General features: G+C 40.2%; 1 protein-coding gene across 1 annotated transcript in view; it reads left to right on the top strand.

Moving 5' to 3' along the window:
- Nucleotides 1–16,569, top strand: part of LOC125451321 (ADAMTS-like protein 1) — a 515,681-nt gene that overhangs the window by 110,406 nt on the left and 388,706 nt on the right. The window contains exon 2 of the mRNA XM_048528318.2: nucleotides 6,815–6,931. Coding sequence (XP_048384275.2) covers nucleotides 6,815–6,931 — 117 coding nt within the window. The remainder of the gene's footprint in view (nucleotides 1–6,814; nucleotides 6,932–16,569) is intronic.

Below are 16,569 nucleotides of genomic sequence, written 5' to 3'. Positions count from 1 at the left end.
ATAACGATTTCATCATTTGTGGGTGGGTTACATGAGTCTAGGGGCATCTCTATTTCTCTCTACCTTCCCCACCAATCATCAGCACCATGAGGAACCACTTTATCTTCACTTGATTACTCCCAACACTGTCAACAATTAGCCACATGAAGGAAATATGAAAAACCATTTGATATGAATCAGCCCAGCTGCTCTGTGACCATACGCTTTAAACAATGTCTGCGCCATGCTACCACGTTATATTCAAATAAACTAGTATCATCTACAGATTTGACCTTAAAAAACAATAATCCAGCTAATTAAAACAGCTGAAAAGAAAAATCACAAAAATAATGTTTCATATTCTTGAATTAAACAATACTCCACTTACAATTGGCTGGCAAATCAATTGTGTAATTTTAAAATGTCATCAGTGATTCCATGTAATTTGACATGACCCTGGTGGGAAAACTCTACAAACAACTTCTGAAAATTAAGATATAAAATACCCACTAAATTACTCTCCTCTGAAAACTTTGTTACAGTCCCAGGGAATACCAAGAAATTCATTAGAGACAACAATGTTTCTAAAAAGTATGTGGATTTAATTTATTGCTTTTGCTCTTTATACTATTTCCTTTTCATACGTTTCAAATGAACGGGCTTATTTCCTGGATCAGGATTTGTTAACAGTTTTCCACTTTCTTGTAATATGTTTGTCTTAAATAAGTTCACATTAGAAAACAACTCCTTTATTTCAATAACCTACCAAACAGAGATTTAATTGAGAGCTATGGTGCTGTTTCAAACATTTACAATTCCCCCTCTGCGCCCACCTTCTGTGTTTGCCAGGGTGTGGATGGCAATTGTAATGTGCTTTACCGTTGACATAACTGAAATCAATTAGCTTGACACCTTGTTGATCTCCAAAGAATGCATTTTTTATTATGACTTGGTTTTTTTAAATGTGATCATTACATTAAAAATTCTATACTTAATATTTAATCCATGTGTAGAACATTCATTTGAAAGATATTCCTAACAGAAAGCTTGCTCGTGAGTCATTGTTCTCTCATAGCTCTCAAAATTTGCAAAACATAAGGTTTCTCAAATGAAAAAAGCAGCCATTTGCACCAATGTCACCTCCTTAACAAGCTTTGACTGACTCGTTGAATAACTATTTTTGAGAACAGGGTTTCCTGTGTGTTTGACTGGTGTAGTCTTTGTATCAGTTATAACCAATTTTAAATAAAACTTCACCCTCTTCGCAAACAGGTTAGCTATTCTTATTTTTCTGAGGTCACCCTGCTGAACAGGAGATGCAGAATCCTTTGGTATCTCCTGGACCAAAATTTCCATGATTGTTGGCTTCCACGATTGTATCAGAACTGCCTCACCTGGTATAGATTACCCTTCTTTGTATTGGTAGAATTGTTCTCAAAGCTCTGATTTTTGCTGCCTGACATTTAAATGATTTCTTCTCTTGCTGTGATTTTGAGACAAACTCTTCAGCTCTGCGAACCTTTAAATATGGCAGGCATTTCTGATGCATTAATTTATTTTTAACCAAAATGGGATGGGGCATGATTCACAGAGACTTGGAAAGCTGCACTCAGCAGGGCCAATTGATTTTAGTGTTTACTTCAAACAGATTCTATTTTGGCCATTGCAATGGCCTTAATCTGCAATGTGGGAGCTACAAATGGATGGAGTAGATGGAAACACTGTTGTAGGGCAGATCAGGCCTACTTAAATGCCTTGATCTGAAGTTTGTGAAATTTTCATTAAAGAACTTTTTGATATTTCCTAATAGCTGTGTTCTATCATTGAGTGCTTGGCTGATTTTCCAAAGTTCTAGTTATCTCAACAGGAAGTTCTGAGTTCACACTTTGACTGACTGTTTAAAGGTGATATTTGAAATTTAACTGTTTTTGATGGTTACTGAATTGAAGATTGTATGTTTTTATGAGGAAATTTGAAAGCTTTGAATGGGTTTCATGAATGGGAGTTTTTAGTTTCATATCAAGTTTGTCTAAATAAGAGTTGTATTAGTTTGTTAGAAGTTTTTCTGTTCATTCTCAAAAGGCTCCTGAAGTTTACCCATGGTGACAACTGAGTGAGTTGCTTTGGAGGTGGAAGGGAAGTATAACAGGGTCGTGTGGGGGATGGGGGAGGCTGAATAATTGCATTCTGCCCATTTCCGTCACGTAGGTGAGTGTTAAAGGCAAAGGATGTGGGAAGGAAATGATGGGCTGTCTTCTTAGGCAAAGTATCCTCAGTGGGGAAAGAGCAGCTTTCAGAGATAGTAATCCACTTCTTATCCACCTTTAGATGTTTTTAATCAACTAGTTCAAGTATTGCGACACATCTGGGGCAGGTGAGGCTTGAACCTGGACCTTGTTTCCCAGAGGTATGGCTGCAAGAGCCCGCATAGTTTTACCCCACCTTTGTGAAAACAAGGCCTGTCCATTTATGTCTGCTTACCAATGTCAACAATATTAGGATATGTACAGGACAATACTGGGGTCAACGGAGCTTTTAATGGGCTCAAATAACCCCAGATTATTTCTTTACATTTGGTAGCAGACTGCCAATATAACCCCTTGTCTTTTTGGGGGGCGTGGTGAGCTCAGGCTGGCTGGGAAGGTAGTGAGCTGGGATCCTGACACAGTTTTACATAGCTCTGCTCCAGAAAACACACCTGCTGGGGGCATGTAATATCCAGCCTTTAACATTGCTGTAAAGCTGGAAATGTGGCAGCTAAAGTAGAGCAGGTAAGAATGTCCCCAGTGACAACATTTTGATAGTTGGCAAGGTCTGCCTGTCTTCAAGCAAGTGTTATTAGAGGTTCACCGAACTGTCTCAATTTTTCCACAATTAGCCAATAAGGTCTTTGAAGGACTATGCAACTACCATGATAGTAAAATGAAGGGCATGCAGGTTAGTTTTGATCCTAGAGTAGGATAATAGCTTGGCACCACATTGTGGGCTGAAGGGCCTGTACTGTGCTGTACTTTTCTATGTTCTATGATTGCATGCAGCAAGATACAATGATATGGCAATGAGATAATGATCAGATAGTCTGTTTTGTGATGTTGTTTGAGGGATCAATGTTGGATAGGACACCAGGGAGAACATACTCCTTCTGTGCTGTGCAGAAAGTGTCACCATGAATTACACAATCAAATCCCTGGAGCAGGGCTTGAACACACAGGTTTGTGTCTCTGAGGGGAGACTGCTACTCCTTAAGACACAGCTGACTGACTGCATATAATTGAACTGTATAATTCAAGCACAAACCTCACACTCCCGCATACTGATTAACAATGACATAATCCAAATATGAATAAACGTTGAAATTCCAAAATAAGTCACAAAACAAAAAAACACTCAACGTTTTTCAGAACTTGGGGTCAAATACCTAATAAATCTATACACTTTAATGCTTTTTTTAATCTTTTAAATTGGTGGTAAGCCATAAACTATTGGAGAATGCAAAAAGTATAGATCACTATCTTTGTTAAACTGATTAAAGAGGTCAAACAAACAGTAAATTGTGAGAACTTAAATCTTGTAGATTTTATACAATGTGCAGCAAATGAAATCTAGATAAAATGATACTTTGTACACTCTGAAATCCAAATACCATGCAAAAATAATCCACCAGTAGCAGTTTCTAATGTTTCCAATTTACCCATATCCCTGTTAGTATGTCTATACTTGCAAAATGAACAATCCTACATGTTCAAGCAATCAGAGATCTGCGCAGAGTATGAATTCTGTGAACCTACTGGCCCCACCAATATGACCAATGTGGAGCTGGATCACCAATAGAAAATGTTCTTCATGTTTGAAAACATGATTGTGCTCATGTCGTATTTACATAACAACTGTTATGAGAGTGAAGTTAATTCCTTGGGAGTAATCATAGCTGTTTATAAGTGAATATAATGTGACAACCTTGGGGATGCAGCACTGAAACTGGACCACAGACTTAAAAAAAACACATCCCATTTCCATTTTCAATTATGGTTTCAACTCCTTATGTTTTGTATTGTTAGCTGCAGGCCAGTATTTATTGACCATCCCTAATTGCCTTTCAGGAGATAATGGTGAGCTATGTTCTTGAACTGCTACAGTTTATCTGGTGTAGATACACGCACAGTTCTATTTGAGAGGATATTCCAGAATTTTGACCTGGTGACCGTGAAAGAACATCTTCTGTATTCCACCTCAATCATCTGAGATCACAAGCACAGTTTCCTGTCTCATTTTGCAAAGATTCTGTACAAGGGAAAGGGTGGTAAATTGGTGGGTCTCAGAGATTTCAGGTTTCATAGCTACTCTCAGTTTCTCCACTCATCCCACTATGCCACCATAGCACTTCAACTGTTTATTCCCCCAACCAATTCTGCAATCCGTCCTCTCCATTTAGAGACACTGCCTTTGCAGCACCAACCCAACATTTCTTTCCATTTTCGTTCCTTCATCCTATCTATTTTATTGCTCTTCAACGGCATTAATTTTGCTTTCCACAAACCAACTGCAGCTCCGCCCCCACATCCACACACACACATTTGTTTCTGTGTTGTGAACATGGTATTGTTGAACCTTTATTTACAGATTGCCCTTACACAGAGCTTGAATGAAATGCGATTTCTACAAATCAGTTGTTTGATTAGGGATTCCTAGAAATCAAATCTGATTGATAAAGATAATAAATCAGGGGATCTGGTGATTTCTCAATTTGGTTATTTGTTTGTAAGTTAAAAGATAAAGCTGCTACAATCATATCAGACCAAAGAGCTACTCTCACATTAGAGAGAGACAACCGGTGGCATTTAACTGGAGAGTCACCATGCCTCGGTGAGGGAAAGGTTGAGAAAGAGACCCCTTCATGTTAACCTCTGCCAATGCAGGAATTGAACCAACACTGCTGACGTTAATCTGCCATTGTAAACCAGCCTTCCAGCTAACTGACCTAACTGACCACCTGAGGGAACACTATGTCATTACACTGTAAATTAATTTTTGAAGTGTACAAAGTGATCAGAGGTATAGATAGAATGGACAGCCAGAGACTTTTTTCCTAGCATGGAGGCAGCTATTACGAGGGGGCATATTTTTAAAATGAGTGGAGGTAGATGTAGGGGCGACATCAGAGGTAGGTTCTTTACTGAGGCAGTGGTAGGGGCGGGGAGTACATTGCTGGAGAGGGCAGTGGAGTCAGCCTCATTAGGGGCATTTAAGCATCTATTAGATAGGCATGTGTATGATAGTATAACGTAGGGGTGGAGGTTAGGTAGACCTTAGGTTTAGGGTAAAAGCTATGTACAACATCGTGGGCCAAAGGGCCTGTACTGTGCTGTACTGTTCTATGTTCTATGTTCTATTAATGTGGAAATAGTTTTCAGTTCCACTTCTAGTTTGATTCAAGTTGTGGTTTTATAGCTGAGATGTTCTTTGTGATGGCTGAGTTTGCACAGTGACAAACAGCAGACTGGTTTCCAAAAGAGACTCAGATAAACTCTTGATCTGAGCAGATGTGCTTTTGAACTCTCCTATTCAGTCTTCAAGAAATTTTGAAACTCTAAAGCTATGAAGGCACATTTGGATGAAATATAAGATCACATACCACGTACGTAAATCATGATGTGGAGATGCCAGTGTCGGACTGGGGTGGACAAAGTTAGAAGTCACACAATGCCAGATTATAGTGCAGAAGGTTTATTTAAAACCATAAATTTCAGGTTGTGAAGGTTCTTCACCTGACAAAGGAGCCATGCTCCGAAAGCTGATGATTTTTAAATAAACCTGTTGGGCTATAACCTGGTGTTGTGTGATTCTGACATATGTAAGCATGACAGATATTTTTAGTACTAGCTTCAGCTGTCATGTTTACTTCCAAAGTAGAGCAACATTCTGCCAGCTGCTAAGTCCTAAAATGCCTCTTTAGTTTGTTTTAATTGTTTTCTTTTGCTCAGTGCTTAAATACTCCCTATTCATTGTTCTTAGATGTTTATGTGTATACCTGTTTTTAAACTGATATGTCACTCATATTCTTTGGGTTTATAGACAATATGAAGAGCTAACTAAACATACATGCTCATTTCTGATTTGCAGAAAATAATAATTTTGCTATGAAACTTCAACTGTGCAAGAACTTACCCAGCTAGATAATACTGTTTTTTAGTTGAATGTCATTACAAAGCACAACCTTATTCTCTTCTATCTGTGTGTAACATTGTAGACTCACAGATATTGTATCCATTGAACTGTTGAACTGTTAAATTGATGCAATTGAAGAAAGTTGAATGAATTTTTCAAATCCTGGAATTATAGCAAAGTAGTTATTAAAGATGATTTACACACCAAAGGGAAAATAAGGAAGCTGCTTCCTTCTCAGATTGGAAGAGGATTTCAAAACAATTTAAAATTGATGCAAGGCAGTTGGAAATATTGCCAAGTTTCTACAAACACAAAGGCATTTTCTTTTGTGTTTCATATGCTATTTGTACTCCCACTTGACTGATGTAGTGGCTGGATTGAAATCCTGGAACTCCCTTCCTAACAGCCTTATGGGTGTACCTACAACGCATGGACAGCAGCAGTTCAAGTTGGTGGATCTCTACAACATTTTTAAGGGTAATTAGGGATGGGCAAAACATGCTGCCCTTGTTGGTGACATCCGCAACCCATGTTTGAATAAAAACAAAATGTGTCATTTTATATGAAAGGAGAAAGTTATGAACAATTGGAAGTTTGATGTTTGCGGTTGATAAGGGATGATTAGAACTAAAATAAAACATTAACCCCATGTTAAACATTTTTATTGCAGGGACCTGCAGTATTGATAGAAGGAGCAGAGTTTCTTCCTGAATTCACGTTAATCCGTAGGGAAAGCTATCCTGAGGAGCCACTGGGAGACGTCTTGAATCACAAATCTGAAGATCAGGTCAGCAAGCAATGGGATAGCCTGCAACAATATTATGCACTCACATTCCTGCAGACTCCAGTAAATATTAAAATATGGTCTTTTTTGGCTTGCATATTGAAAATATTACGAGCTAGCTAATTAACTTTTTTTCCTAGCTCCTATTAGTGCCAGCCTGTTTCTGGTCAGCTTGAACTATAATTCTATAGCCATTGTTTTCACCACTTTCCTTCTGCCTAAGGTGGAATACTTCTGTAAGGTATAGCCTCAGTAAAAATCAATCAGATTCATCCAACCAAAGAAAGCAAGTTTGAGTGTTAAACTGCTTTGGAACTTAAAATGAAAAGTGATTGCTGGAATGCCTGAGCTACCTGGCTGCCCAAAGCAAAAGCAATATCTTCCAGCAAATTTCTGTCTCAGGAATGTAGTTCTTGAATTCTTATCAGTTCAAACATTCCATTCTGTCAATCAAGCTTTTTTTTGCATTTCATTGTATTTGATTTTATTTTTTATGAAGCATGGGGGAGTAATTTTAATAGTAGATTGAAAATGCTGCGTTGTAAAACCTAACATGAAGCAATGGCGCGAGGCTGTTAGATGGTGAAAGCCAAAACAATTTGCCACTGAAGAAACATTTCTGTGACAATTGTTGACTATTCTGTTCAAAGCAGTGATAATGTAAAATGAGGCAATAAATACAGCAAATTGGTAACTTCCCCTTCATACTTCTGGGGGTTATGCTTGACCAGAAACTGAACTGGACAAGCTGCATAAGTACTGTGACTACAAGAGCAGCTCAGAGGCTAAGAATCCTGCAGTGCATAGCTCACTTCCTGACTCCCCGCTTGCCTGAATGAGTGCAACTCCAACAACATTCAAGAAGCTTGATACCATCTGGCACAAAGCAATCTGCTTTGATTAGGGCCACATCCACAAACATTCACTCCTTCCACCACCATGCTCAGTAGCAACAGTAGCATTGTACAAAATGCATTGCAGCATTTCACCCATGTCCCTTATACAGCACTTTCCAAACACATGGCTTTTATGGTCAAAGGCAGCGGGCTCATGGCATTGCCGCAACATGCAAGCTTTCCTTAAGTCTCACAATATCTTCACTTAAAAATATATCACCATTCCTTCAATGTTTTTAAATCAGAAACCTGGAACACCCTCCCAAACTGCACTGTGTGCGCACCCATACCACATAGAATGAAGCAGTTCAAGAAGACTGTTCACCACCATCTTTTCAAGGGTAATTAGGAATGGGCCCTAAATGGGCAATGCCCACGTCCAAAGAAAGAATGGTTAAAATATACTGTAAGCAACTTAATGAATGAACCATTCTCATTGTTCTGTAATGTTGATAAGAAAACATAAGATTTTCTTGGAACGTTAAGCACCAACTTCAGGTCTACATTTCTTCCTGGTCTATGTTTTGAATAATTAATAAATTCTTTACCACTGTGCATTCGATGGAATGGAGGCTACACTCATCATGAGCAGCCAGTCTTTTTGCTCTGCAATCAATTTAGTTGAAAAAGAAATTGAGCATGATGCAAGATAAAGCTGTCAGTTTGCTTTCAGTCATTTTGCATCATCACCCAAGACAAGTTTAGCCAGTGGATATTGAGCTTCCTGTCATGCAGGAATCAAAAAAACAGTATAGAGGAATTTTACTGTCATTGGGGTGTCTGTGATTGTCCAAACATAAATAGCATGTAGCCATCTATTGATGCTGTACCAACTACCAATCACGGAACACCATATGTAATTGTAATTGTAATTTTAATTTGAAAATGTGCTTAATGAAGACAGGGTAATGTCTTTGATTTGCTTGATCAGCTTAGTGTTTCAGGTCTGAGTTATTAGCATTGCAGATGATAAGTATTTACCTTGAAAATAGTAAGCTCAAACTCCATCTATTTGTAAAAATGGAAACTATTTCAGTTGATACCACTAGGATGTCTTGAAGTCCACATATCTGCTTATTGTTGTAGGATGCTGTAACTGGGAATTTGAAATTTAGCTATGGTGATATGGTTTGTATATTATTTATGCTCATTGACTACCTGGTCTTCCCCCATCTTCAGAAGAACAAGAGAAAAATGTTTGGATGTGAGCAGCCATGAGAATTGGGAAATTTTAATCCAAAGATCATTGCAGAGACACAAACCTGTCATTTATCATGAAAAAGAGATTCTATAACTTTCAGTCTTTTTGTCTCCTCAGGCACAGTTGTCAATTGAGGAAGCCATCAAATCCACCCCAAAACATTTTTTCTTTGTCAATTCACAAATAATAACTTTCGGTAAATTGTCTGAAGTAACAATATGCTATTTAAATGTTGTTCCAGAGATTACGTTTCAGCTATGTGGGCTGAGTGTGTGAACATACTTGGATCTTTTTCTCAAGTTCTTGGCAAGAAATTTTTAATACTTGAGCAGAACTGAAGAAAAGGTTTCATATTTTTATGAAGTGTTGTAAGTGATACAGGCCAGAGTTTCTCAAAATTAACTTAGTACGTGGACTCTTCCAGAGCCACCAACTGTCCATATACCTGTAATAGCAGACAACTTAATATTTTAACCCCTTTAATGCCCAAATATTGTGAAAAATGTACAGATTACAAATGCACGTATGTAATTTAAACAATGACTTGATCATGCCACATATCATTAATGTTACAGATGTAGCTGTGCACTCAAGCATAGACACAGGGAGATGGCAATGTAGTGGCTATGCCACTGGACCAACAATCCAGGGGGCTGGTGTTATACTTTGGGGACATAGGTCCAAATTCCACCACGTATCTGTCCGGATGGAAAAAAGGACAGTAATACTTGGAGATGGATGTGCTGCATTCCATTTTGAAGCAGACAAGATGAATTTGGAGCTGTATACAGAGTTTGCAAGTTTTATTTGTCTTTCATATGTATGATGGAATGTAAATTCAGCTAATAATTCTGGAATATACAGTTGATCTTAATAATCGTGACCATTGAAATACAGTTGTAAGTACCCGCATAGTGTTCCATAATGTTCATTTTACACAAGGAATCTACCTTTTTTACATGGTCCAGCCTACATGTCTCCAAGCCTATAGTAATATGGTTTGTCTGCCCTCTGAAATTGTCTGGACAGTCATTCACTTCAAGGGCAATTAGGAGTGGGCAACAAATGCTGTCCTAGCCAGTGATACCCATATCCCTTGAAGGAATAAATAAAATGTAGTGCTTGGGGTTATCAGTGATGGTTTCAAACATTAAGTTGTTACCTACTCAAAGTTGCTGACAATATATTAGGCTGAATCTTATTACAAATTGGCTAAGTGTCATTTTTGAGAGATTTCATGAAAGGTATTTCTTGTGTTATTGTCCTAAACTCACTTTATCGATTATCTACCATGACCCTCGGCTGCTGGCACTAGCCAGATTCCCCCACTTGTTGTAAGCAGATTTGCTTGCTGTTACTTATAGGTATCCTAATATCCCTGGTACCGAAGCCAAATCTTTAAAAGACTGTTATGCACCCAGATGAGAATACCATTGCTGCCCTGCACAGTTTGAGACATTTGCTCTGGACATTATAGGCCAGGAGAAATTGGCGCTTCACTTTGTAGGCAGAGATCTGGTGGTCTGAGAGGAAGGGATGGTGTAGAGAAGGGCCGTCCCCTTCACTCGAAAGAGCAAGGATAAGTGGTGGGGTGTCTGACATTCAACTGCTTACCTTCTTCAAAGAGGGGATTCTGGCCCCAGCCTGCAAGGACTGGGACTGGTCCAATGAACTCGCTGAAAATCCGTGTCTCACCAATCAAGTAACAAGCATTGACTATTGCTGTGCTACTCTCCCGTTATTTCCAACCTGAATTATTCTTAACAAGCCACAACTTCTACTCCTTGCTCATGATGTATTCTGTCATTAACATCCTGCAGGCAAAAGGAGCCTCCACAGGCCAGATCATAAGACCTAGACACAGAGTAGACAATTCAGCCCCTTAGGCCTGCTCTGCCATTTAATGTGACCATGGCTGATCTAATCTCGGCATCAACTCCATTTGCCTGCCCATTCCCCATCACCCTAAAACCTGTTACTTATTAAAAATCTTTCTCCTACTCCAAGTTATTCACCGTCCCGGTCCAACCACATTCCAGGTTAGTGAATATGACAGGTTCATGACCATTTCAAAGAAATCTCATCTCTGTTTTAAATTTGCCACACCTTAGCCAAAAACCACAACCTCTCTGTCTAGATTGCCCCACAAGGGAAACTTTCCTCTCTATGTCTACTTTGTCAATCCTCTTTAGCATCTTTAATAACTCAATTAGATCTCCTCTAACTCTTTTTAACTCCAGCTAGTATAGGTCTAAACTGCACAACAACTCCTCACAGGACAAGCCTTTCATCGATTCATAGAACTGTAGAGCACAGAAACATTGGTCCAACTTTTCCAGACCGACCGGATATCCAAAATTAGCCAAGTCCTATTTGCCTACTTTTGGTCCACATGCCTCTCAGCCCTTCTTTCTCATGTCAGATGCCTTTGTAATGTTATAATTGTACCAACCTCCTTCACTTTCTCTGGCAGCTCATTCCATACAATCACCACCTTCTGTGTGAAAACTTTGCCCCTGAGGTCCGTTTTAAATCTTTCCCCCTCACCTTAAAACTATGATCTCTGGTCTTGGATTCCCCTATTCTGGGATAAAGACCATGGCTATGCCCCTCATGATTTTATAAAACTTGATAACATCACCCCTCAGCCTCCGACACTCCAAGGAAGATAGCCCCAGTCTATTCAGCCTCCCCGATAGCTCAGATCCTCCAGTCCCAGCAACATCCTTGCAAACCTTTTCTGCATCCCTTCAAGTTTCACAACATCTTTCCAAGAGCAGGGAAATCAGAACTGAACACAGTTTTTTAAAAGAGGCCGAACCAATGCCCTGTACAGCCGCGACATGACATTGTAACTTCTATACTTAATGCACTGACCAATAATGGCAAGTGTACCATTTTTTACTACCCTGTCTACCTGTAACTCCACCTTCAAGGTGGAATTATCTTACTGAATATTCACGGAATTGCTTCCATTTCAATTGCATCTTCCTCAAATGGGGGATCAAAATGGCACGCAGTACTCTAGATGCAGTCTCAGCAACGGGGTGTCAAGAGGGGATTGCTGCAAGTCATTTACCCCTCCACTTCTGAGGAAGACAGTATAGCTGCTTCTGAGGAAGCACTGACAAGGCTGCCACCTGCATTTCCACCAGCCCAGACGTTGAAACCTAAGTGGGCATATTGGCTAGGTTAGAATGCAAAGCATGTGCTAGTGAGCATATCGCTACCAGGCTTCAGTGGCTGATCAAGGATGAAATAGCCCAGGAACCTGGCACGCAAGTCTACCTGAGACCGGACACCTGCTCAGCCTGAGGCAGGTGAGGAACCTATGTTGTTGACAATACATGACATATTTGACATACAGAAGCAAATAGAGGAGTAACTGGCATGTTTTCAGTGCTCTCGGCAAACTGACACAATGAGTAACGCCATTGAGTCTCTACTGACTCAGCCATGCTAGGATAAAACCAAGAGCTGCGGATGCTCGAGATCTGAAACAAAAACAGAAATTGCTGGTGATCTTAGCAGCATCTGTGGGAAGCAAATAGAGTTAGCATTTTGAATTTGGTGGGTCTTCATCTGATCGGAACTGCAATGCAAATCACAGTCATTAGTGGGACTGATTCCTAATGGTACATCATGTTATCAAGAGGGCTCAGGACAAGGATTTGGACTGCACACAGGACAATAATCCTTAAGGTCCACATACAGAGCTTGCAGGAGTGATTCAGCCTCACAGGACGGGTCTCTGTATAATGCTGTTATCCTACATTGCTCAAAACCTCAGACCCTTTTCTCACAGAAGGAAGCACTTACCCCACCCAACCCACTCCATATGAAGTGGTTCCAATTTTCAACTCCAATGTGCACTTGTTACTTTTAGCACAATGGAACAAATAATGTTTGCTCCTCAACCAGAGAGACTCAGGCGTAATGTCCTTCAATTGATGAATCCTAAACTATACACATTCCCGTCTTGGGATCCCTCTCTGTTAATATCTTTGGCTTTGAGCCTCGCCAGACCCTCACCCAACTCATCCATTGAAGTCCTCCTGTCTACACTTCAGCCCCTTGACTGCGGCTTATCGAGTAAATATGCCAGATTCAGTCATGCACTGTTTCTGCAATAGAATCTGTGGTGTTGGTGACAGTCAATGACACCCCTCCCACCCTACCCCCTTTCCTTTCAATGTTGTATTGTCTCCCATCCTTATCTATTTTCTCAATTGTAATCCCCTCTACATCTCATTGTGCTACCTCCAAACTGTAATAATTAAGTCCTCCCGTTTCCTCCGAGCAGAAGTGGCTCCCAAGAACACACGTTGATTCTTAGTAGACAGAACCCAAGGTCTGATCATGTCTGTCCTTCTGAGCAATGTAGATAGACAGCCCTGAAGGATGGGTGACCTGGTCTTGACTGATATGTGTACAGCTCTCCAACTGTCTTCCTGTGACTCCTTGGACTCGCACTGTGGTCCCCTGTCTGGACTGTGACTATGATCCACTCTCTGGACTGTGGAGATACGGACCCTCACTTTGAATGCTCAGATAAGTCAGAGACTGCCTGTGACTTACATCTAACAACCCCTTCCCTGAAGGATGACCCCCCGCCTTCTCTTGATTGTGGAGCTCTCCCTTTAGACTTTGTGGCATGACCATTTGATTCGTCCAGTTCATTTACATGCATGTGGCAGGCACATAGTGAGATGTGCAACTGAAATAATATGATGGCATACAGCAACATTTCTACCCACTTTACTATGGACAACTGATGACCCCGTGACAAGCTGTCTGGCTTTGTGTCTGCACTGAAACACTAGATAAGGCAGAAGAACTGTGAGCCTTTAATTGGAGACTGAGGGAGCAAAACATACAAACACAAGGAGAAGCAGTGATTTTGTGTGCATTGAAATAGGCATGAAGTGAGTGAGTGCTAAGAGGGCAAGCAAGGAGCCCTGAGATACATGCTGGTCCAATCATAAATTGGGTGCAAATTGTGCATCGTCTGGACAAAACGTTCAGGGAGCAGCATTGCAATGACAGATGCTATTGCACTTCAAAGTTCAGTATTAAGATGCAGACGTGCACTGTAAGTAGGTAGAAGATGTGCCATATGATGCCATGAGGCTGGTATGTGTCAAATGTCAATGTCTGTGGACTTGGAGTACCTGAGATGCTGATAACTGCTGCCTGAAATGCAGTTGGCAGAGAAGCAAGTGATAAGCTAGAGTCACTGGTAACTGCTGTGACTTTTATGTCAAGAACTGTCAATATCTCCCTTCTCTCTGTTAGGTGGGAGGATAAGAAATTGCGTAATAATGGAACAAAAACAGAAATTACTGGAGAAACTCAGCATGACTGGCAGCGTCAGTGGAGAGAAAGCAGAATTAATGTTTTGGGTCTCATGACCCTTCTTCACTTGGGAGTCAGTGGTTAGTACTACTCCTCATAGCTTCAAGGACCTGGGATTGATTCCAACGTTGAGTGCCTGCCTGTCTAGAATTTGCACATTCTCGTGTCTATGTGAGTTTCTGCCAGGTGCTCTGGTGTCCTCCCAGAGTCCAATGATGTGCAGGTTAGGTGGACTGGCCATGCTAAATTGCCCCGTTATGTCCACAAATGTGCAGGCTAGGTTGATTAGCCATGGTTAATACACAAATAGGGTGGGATGCTCTTTGGAGGGCCAGTATAGACTTGATGGACTAAATGGCCTCTTTCCACTCTGTAGGGATTCTGTAAATAAAACAATGTTGCCAGACCTACTTGAGTTTTCCAGAAATTTCTGTTCATGTTACTGATTTGCAGCATCTACAATCCTTTGTTATTTTTCCGTTTAATGATGAGATGAGATTAGGTAATGATGGGGCTGTTAATGAGTGATAATTAATGTAACTAGGACTTTTGCCACTCACTAGCAAGAATCTTGACTTGCCGCCCAACGCTTGGTTAGAAAATGGGACTTTGTACTTTCGATTGTGAGAAGCTCTATGTTAGACATAGCTCCAAAGTTTTCTTGCCATGGCCCACATATTTTACATGCTGGGGAGATTTTATCAACTGACTTAATTCAAATAAATGCACGTGAAATCTACTTTCCCACATTAGTGTTTTGAAGGGAATATTGGTTGGAGCATTTTTTGTTATGATGGCCAAGACAAGCCTCTGGAATGGATACTGCAGAAACTTGTGTCAGAAAGTAGCAGATTCAACTGTTAATACTTCACAGTGTACAGATTGGACCTCTACTGTGAATTTCACCTATATATATGAAGACTGAAATGTCATTTTGAACTATGGACACTATTAATATAATTGCCCTAATTTTGATCACCCTCTCCTATTTGACCTATCCTAGAAAGATTCAAAGTACAAGAATATTTCTTCCCAGAAGCCAATTTATCCCAGATAACAAGGGTCTAGGCCTGAAACATCAGCTTTTGTGCTCCTAAGATGCTGCTTGGCCTGCTGTGTTCATCCAGCTCCACACTTTATTATCTTGAATTCTCCAGCATCTGCAGTTCCCATTATCTCTGATCACAAATTTAACTTCATTGCGAAGCCTCTTCCAGGGATGCCTAACCTGAAGAAGTTACCCTCCTCCCCCTCTCTGATGAAGGGTCTAGACCCAAAACGTCAGCTTTTGTGCTCCTGAGATGCTGCTGGGCCTGCTGTGTTCATCCAGCTTCACACTTTGTTATCTTGGATTCTCCAGCATCGGCAGTTCCTATTATCTCTGAGCCAATTTATCCCAAGTGGGTTTCAGTGACTACAGTTCTCAGGCTTGTAACCACTGTACCTGCTGTTGACAACATGTTGCCTTGTTTAGAGAGCTTCCTTTTCCTTTTATACATTTTTAGGTATTCTATGTGAAATTTGAAAGGATACAGAAGAGATTTACAAAGACGGTGCCAGGGTTAAAGGGTTTGCGCTATAGGGAGAGGTGGAATAGACTGGGGCTATTTTCCCTGGAGCATCAGAGGTTGAGGGGTTGACCTTATAGAAGTTTCTAAAATCATGAGGGGCGTGGATAGGGTAAATAGACAAAGTCTTTCCACCGGGGTGAGGGAGTCCAAAACTTGAGGGCATAGGTTTAATATGAGAGGGGAAAGATTTAAAAGGGACGTAGGGAGCAACATTTTCACCCAGAAGGTGGCACATGTATGGAGTGAACTGCCAGAGGATGGGGTGGAGGCTGGTACAATTTTAACATTTGAAAGGCATCTGAATAGATATATAAATGGAGGGATATTGGCCAAATGCTAGCAAATGGGACTAGATTTATTTAGAATATCTGGTCAGCATGGATGAGTTGGACTGAAAAGTCTGTTTTCGTGCTGTATACCTTTACTATTCTATTCTATGGTGTTTCATGTCAAATGCATCTAAAATAGGTTTGCTTACACAGTTGCTTTGAACATTTTTGTTTCTTGTAAATATTAACATTTTAGATTACATTTAACATTTTAATGATGTGCTTCTTAGTCAATTTGTGTATTTCAGATTTAAAGTGGGATCAGTGTGGATTTAATACCAATTATCAA

The sequence above is a fragment of the Stegostoma tigrinum genome, chromosome 3 (genome assembly GCF_030684315.1).
Source record: "Stegostoma tigrinum isolate sSteTig4 chromosome 3, sSteTig4.hap1, whole genome shotgun sequence".
Taxonomy (NCBI): domain Eukaryota; kingdom Metazoa; phylum Chordata; class Chondrichthyes; order Orectolobiformes; family Stegostomatidae; genus Stegostoma; species Stegostoma tigrinum.
The sequence above is the reverse complement of the archived record's forward strand: the minus strand, read 5'-3'. Positions and strand labels throughout refer to the sequence as shown.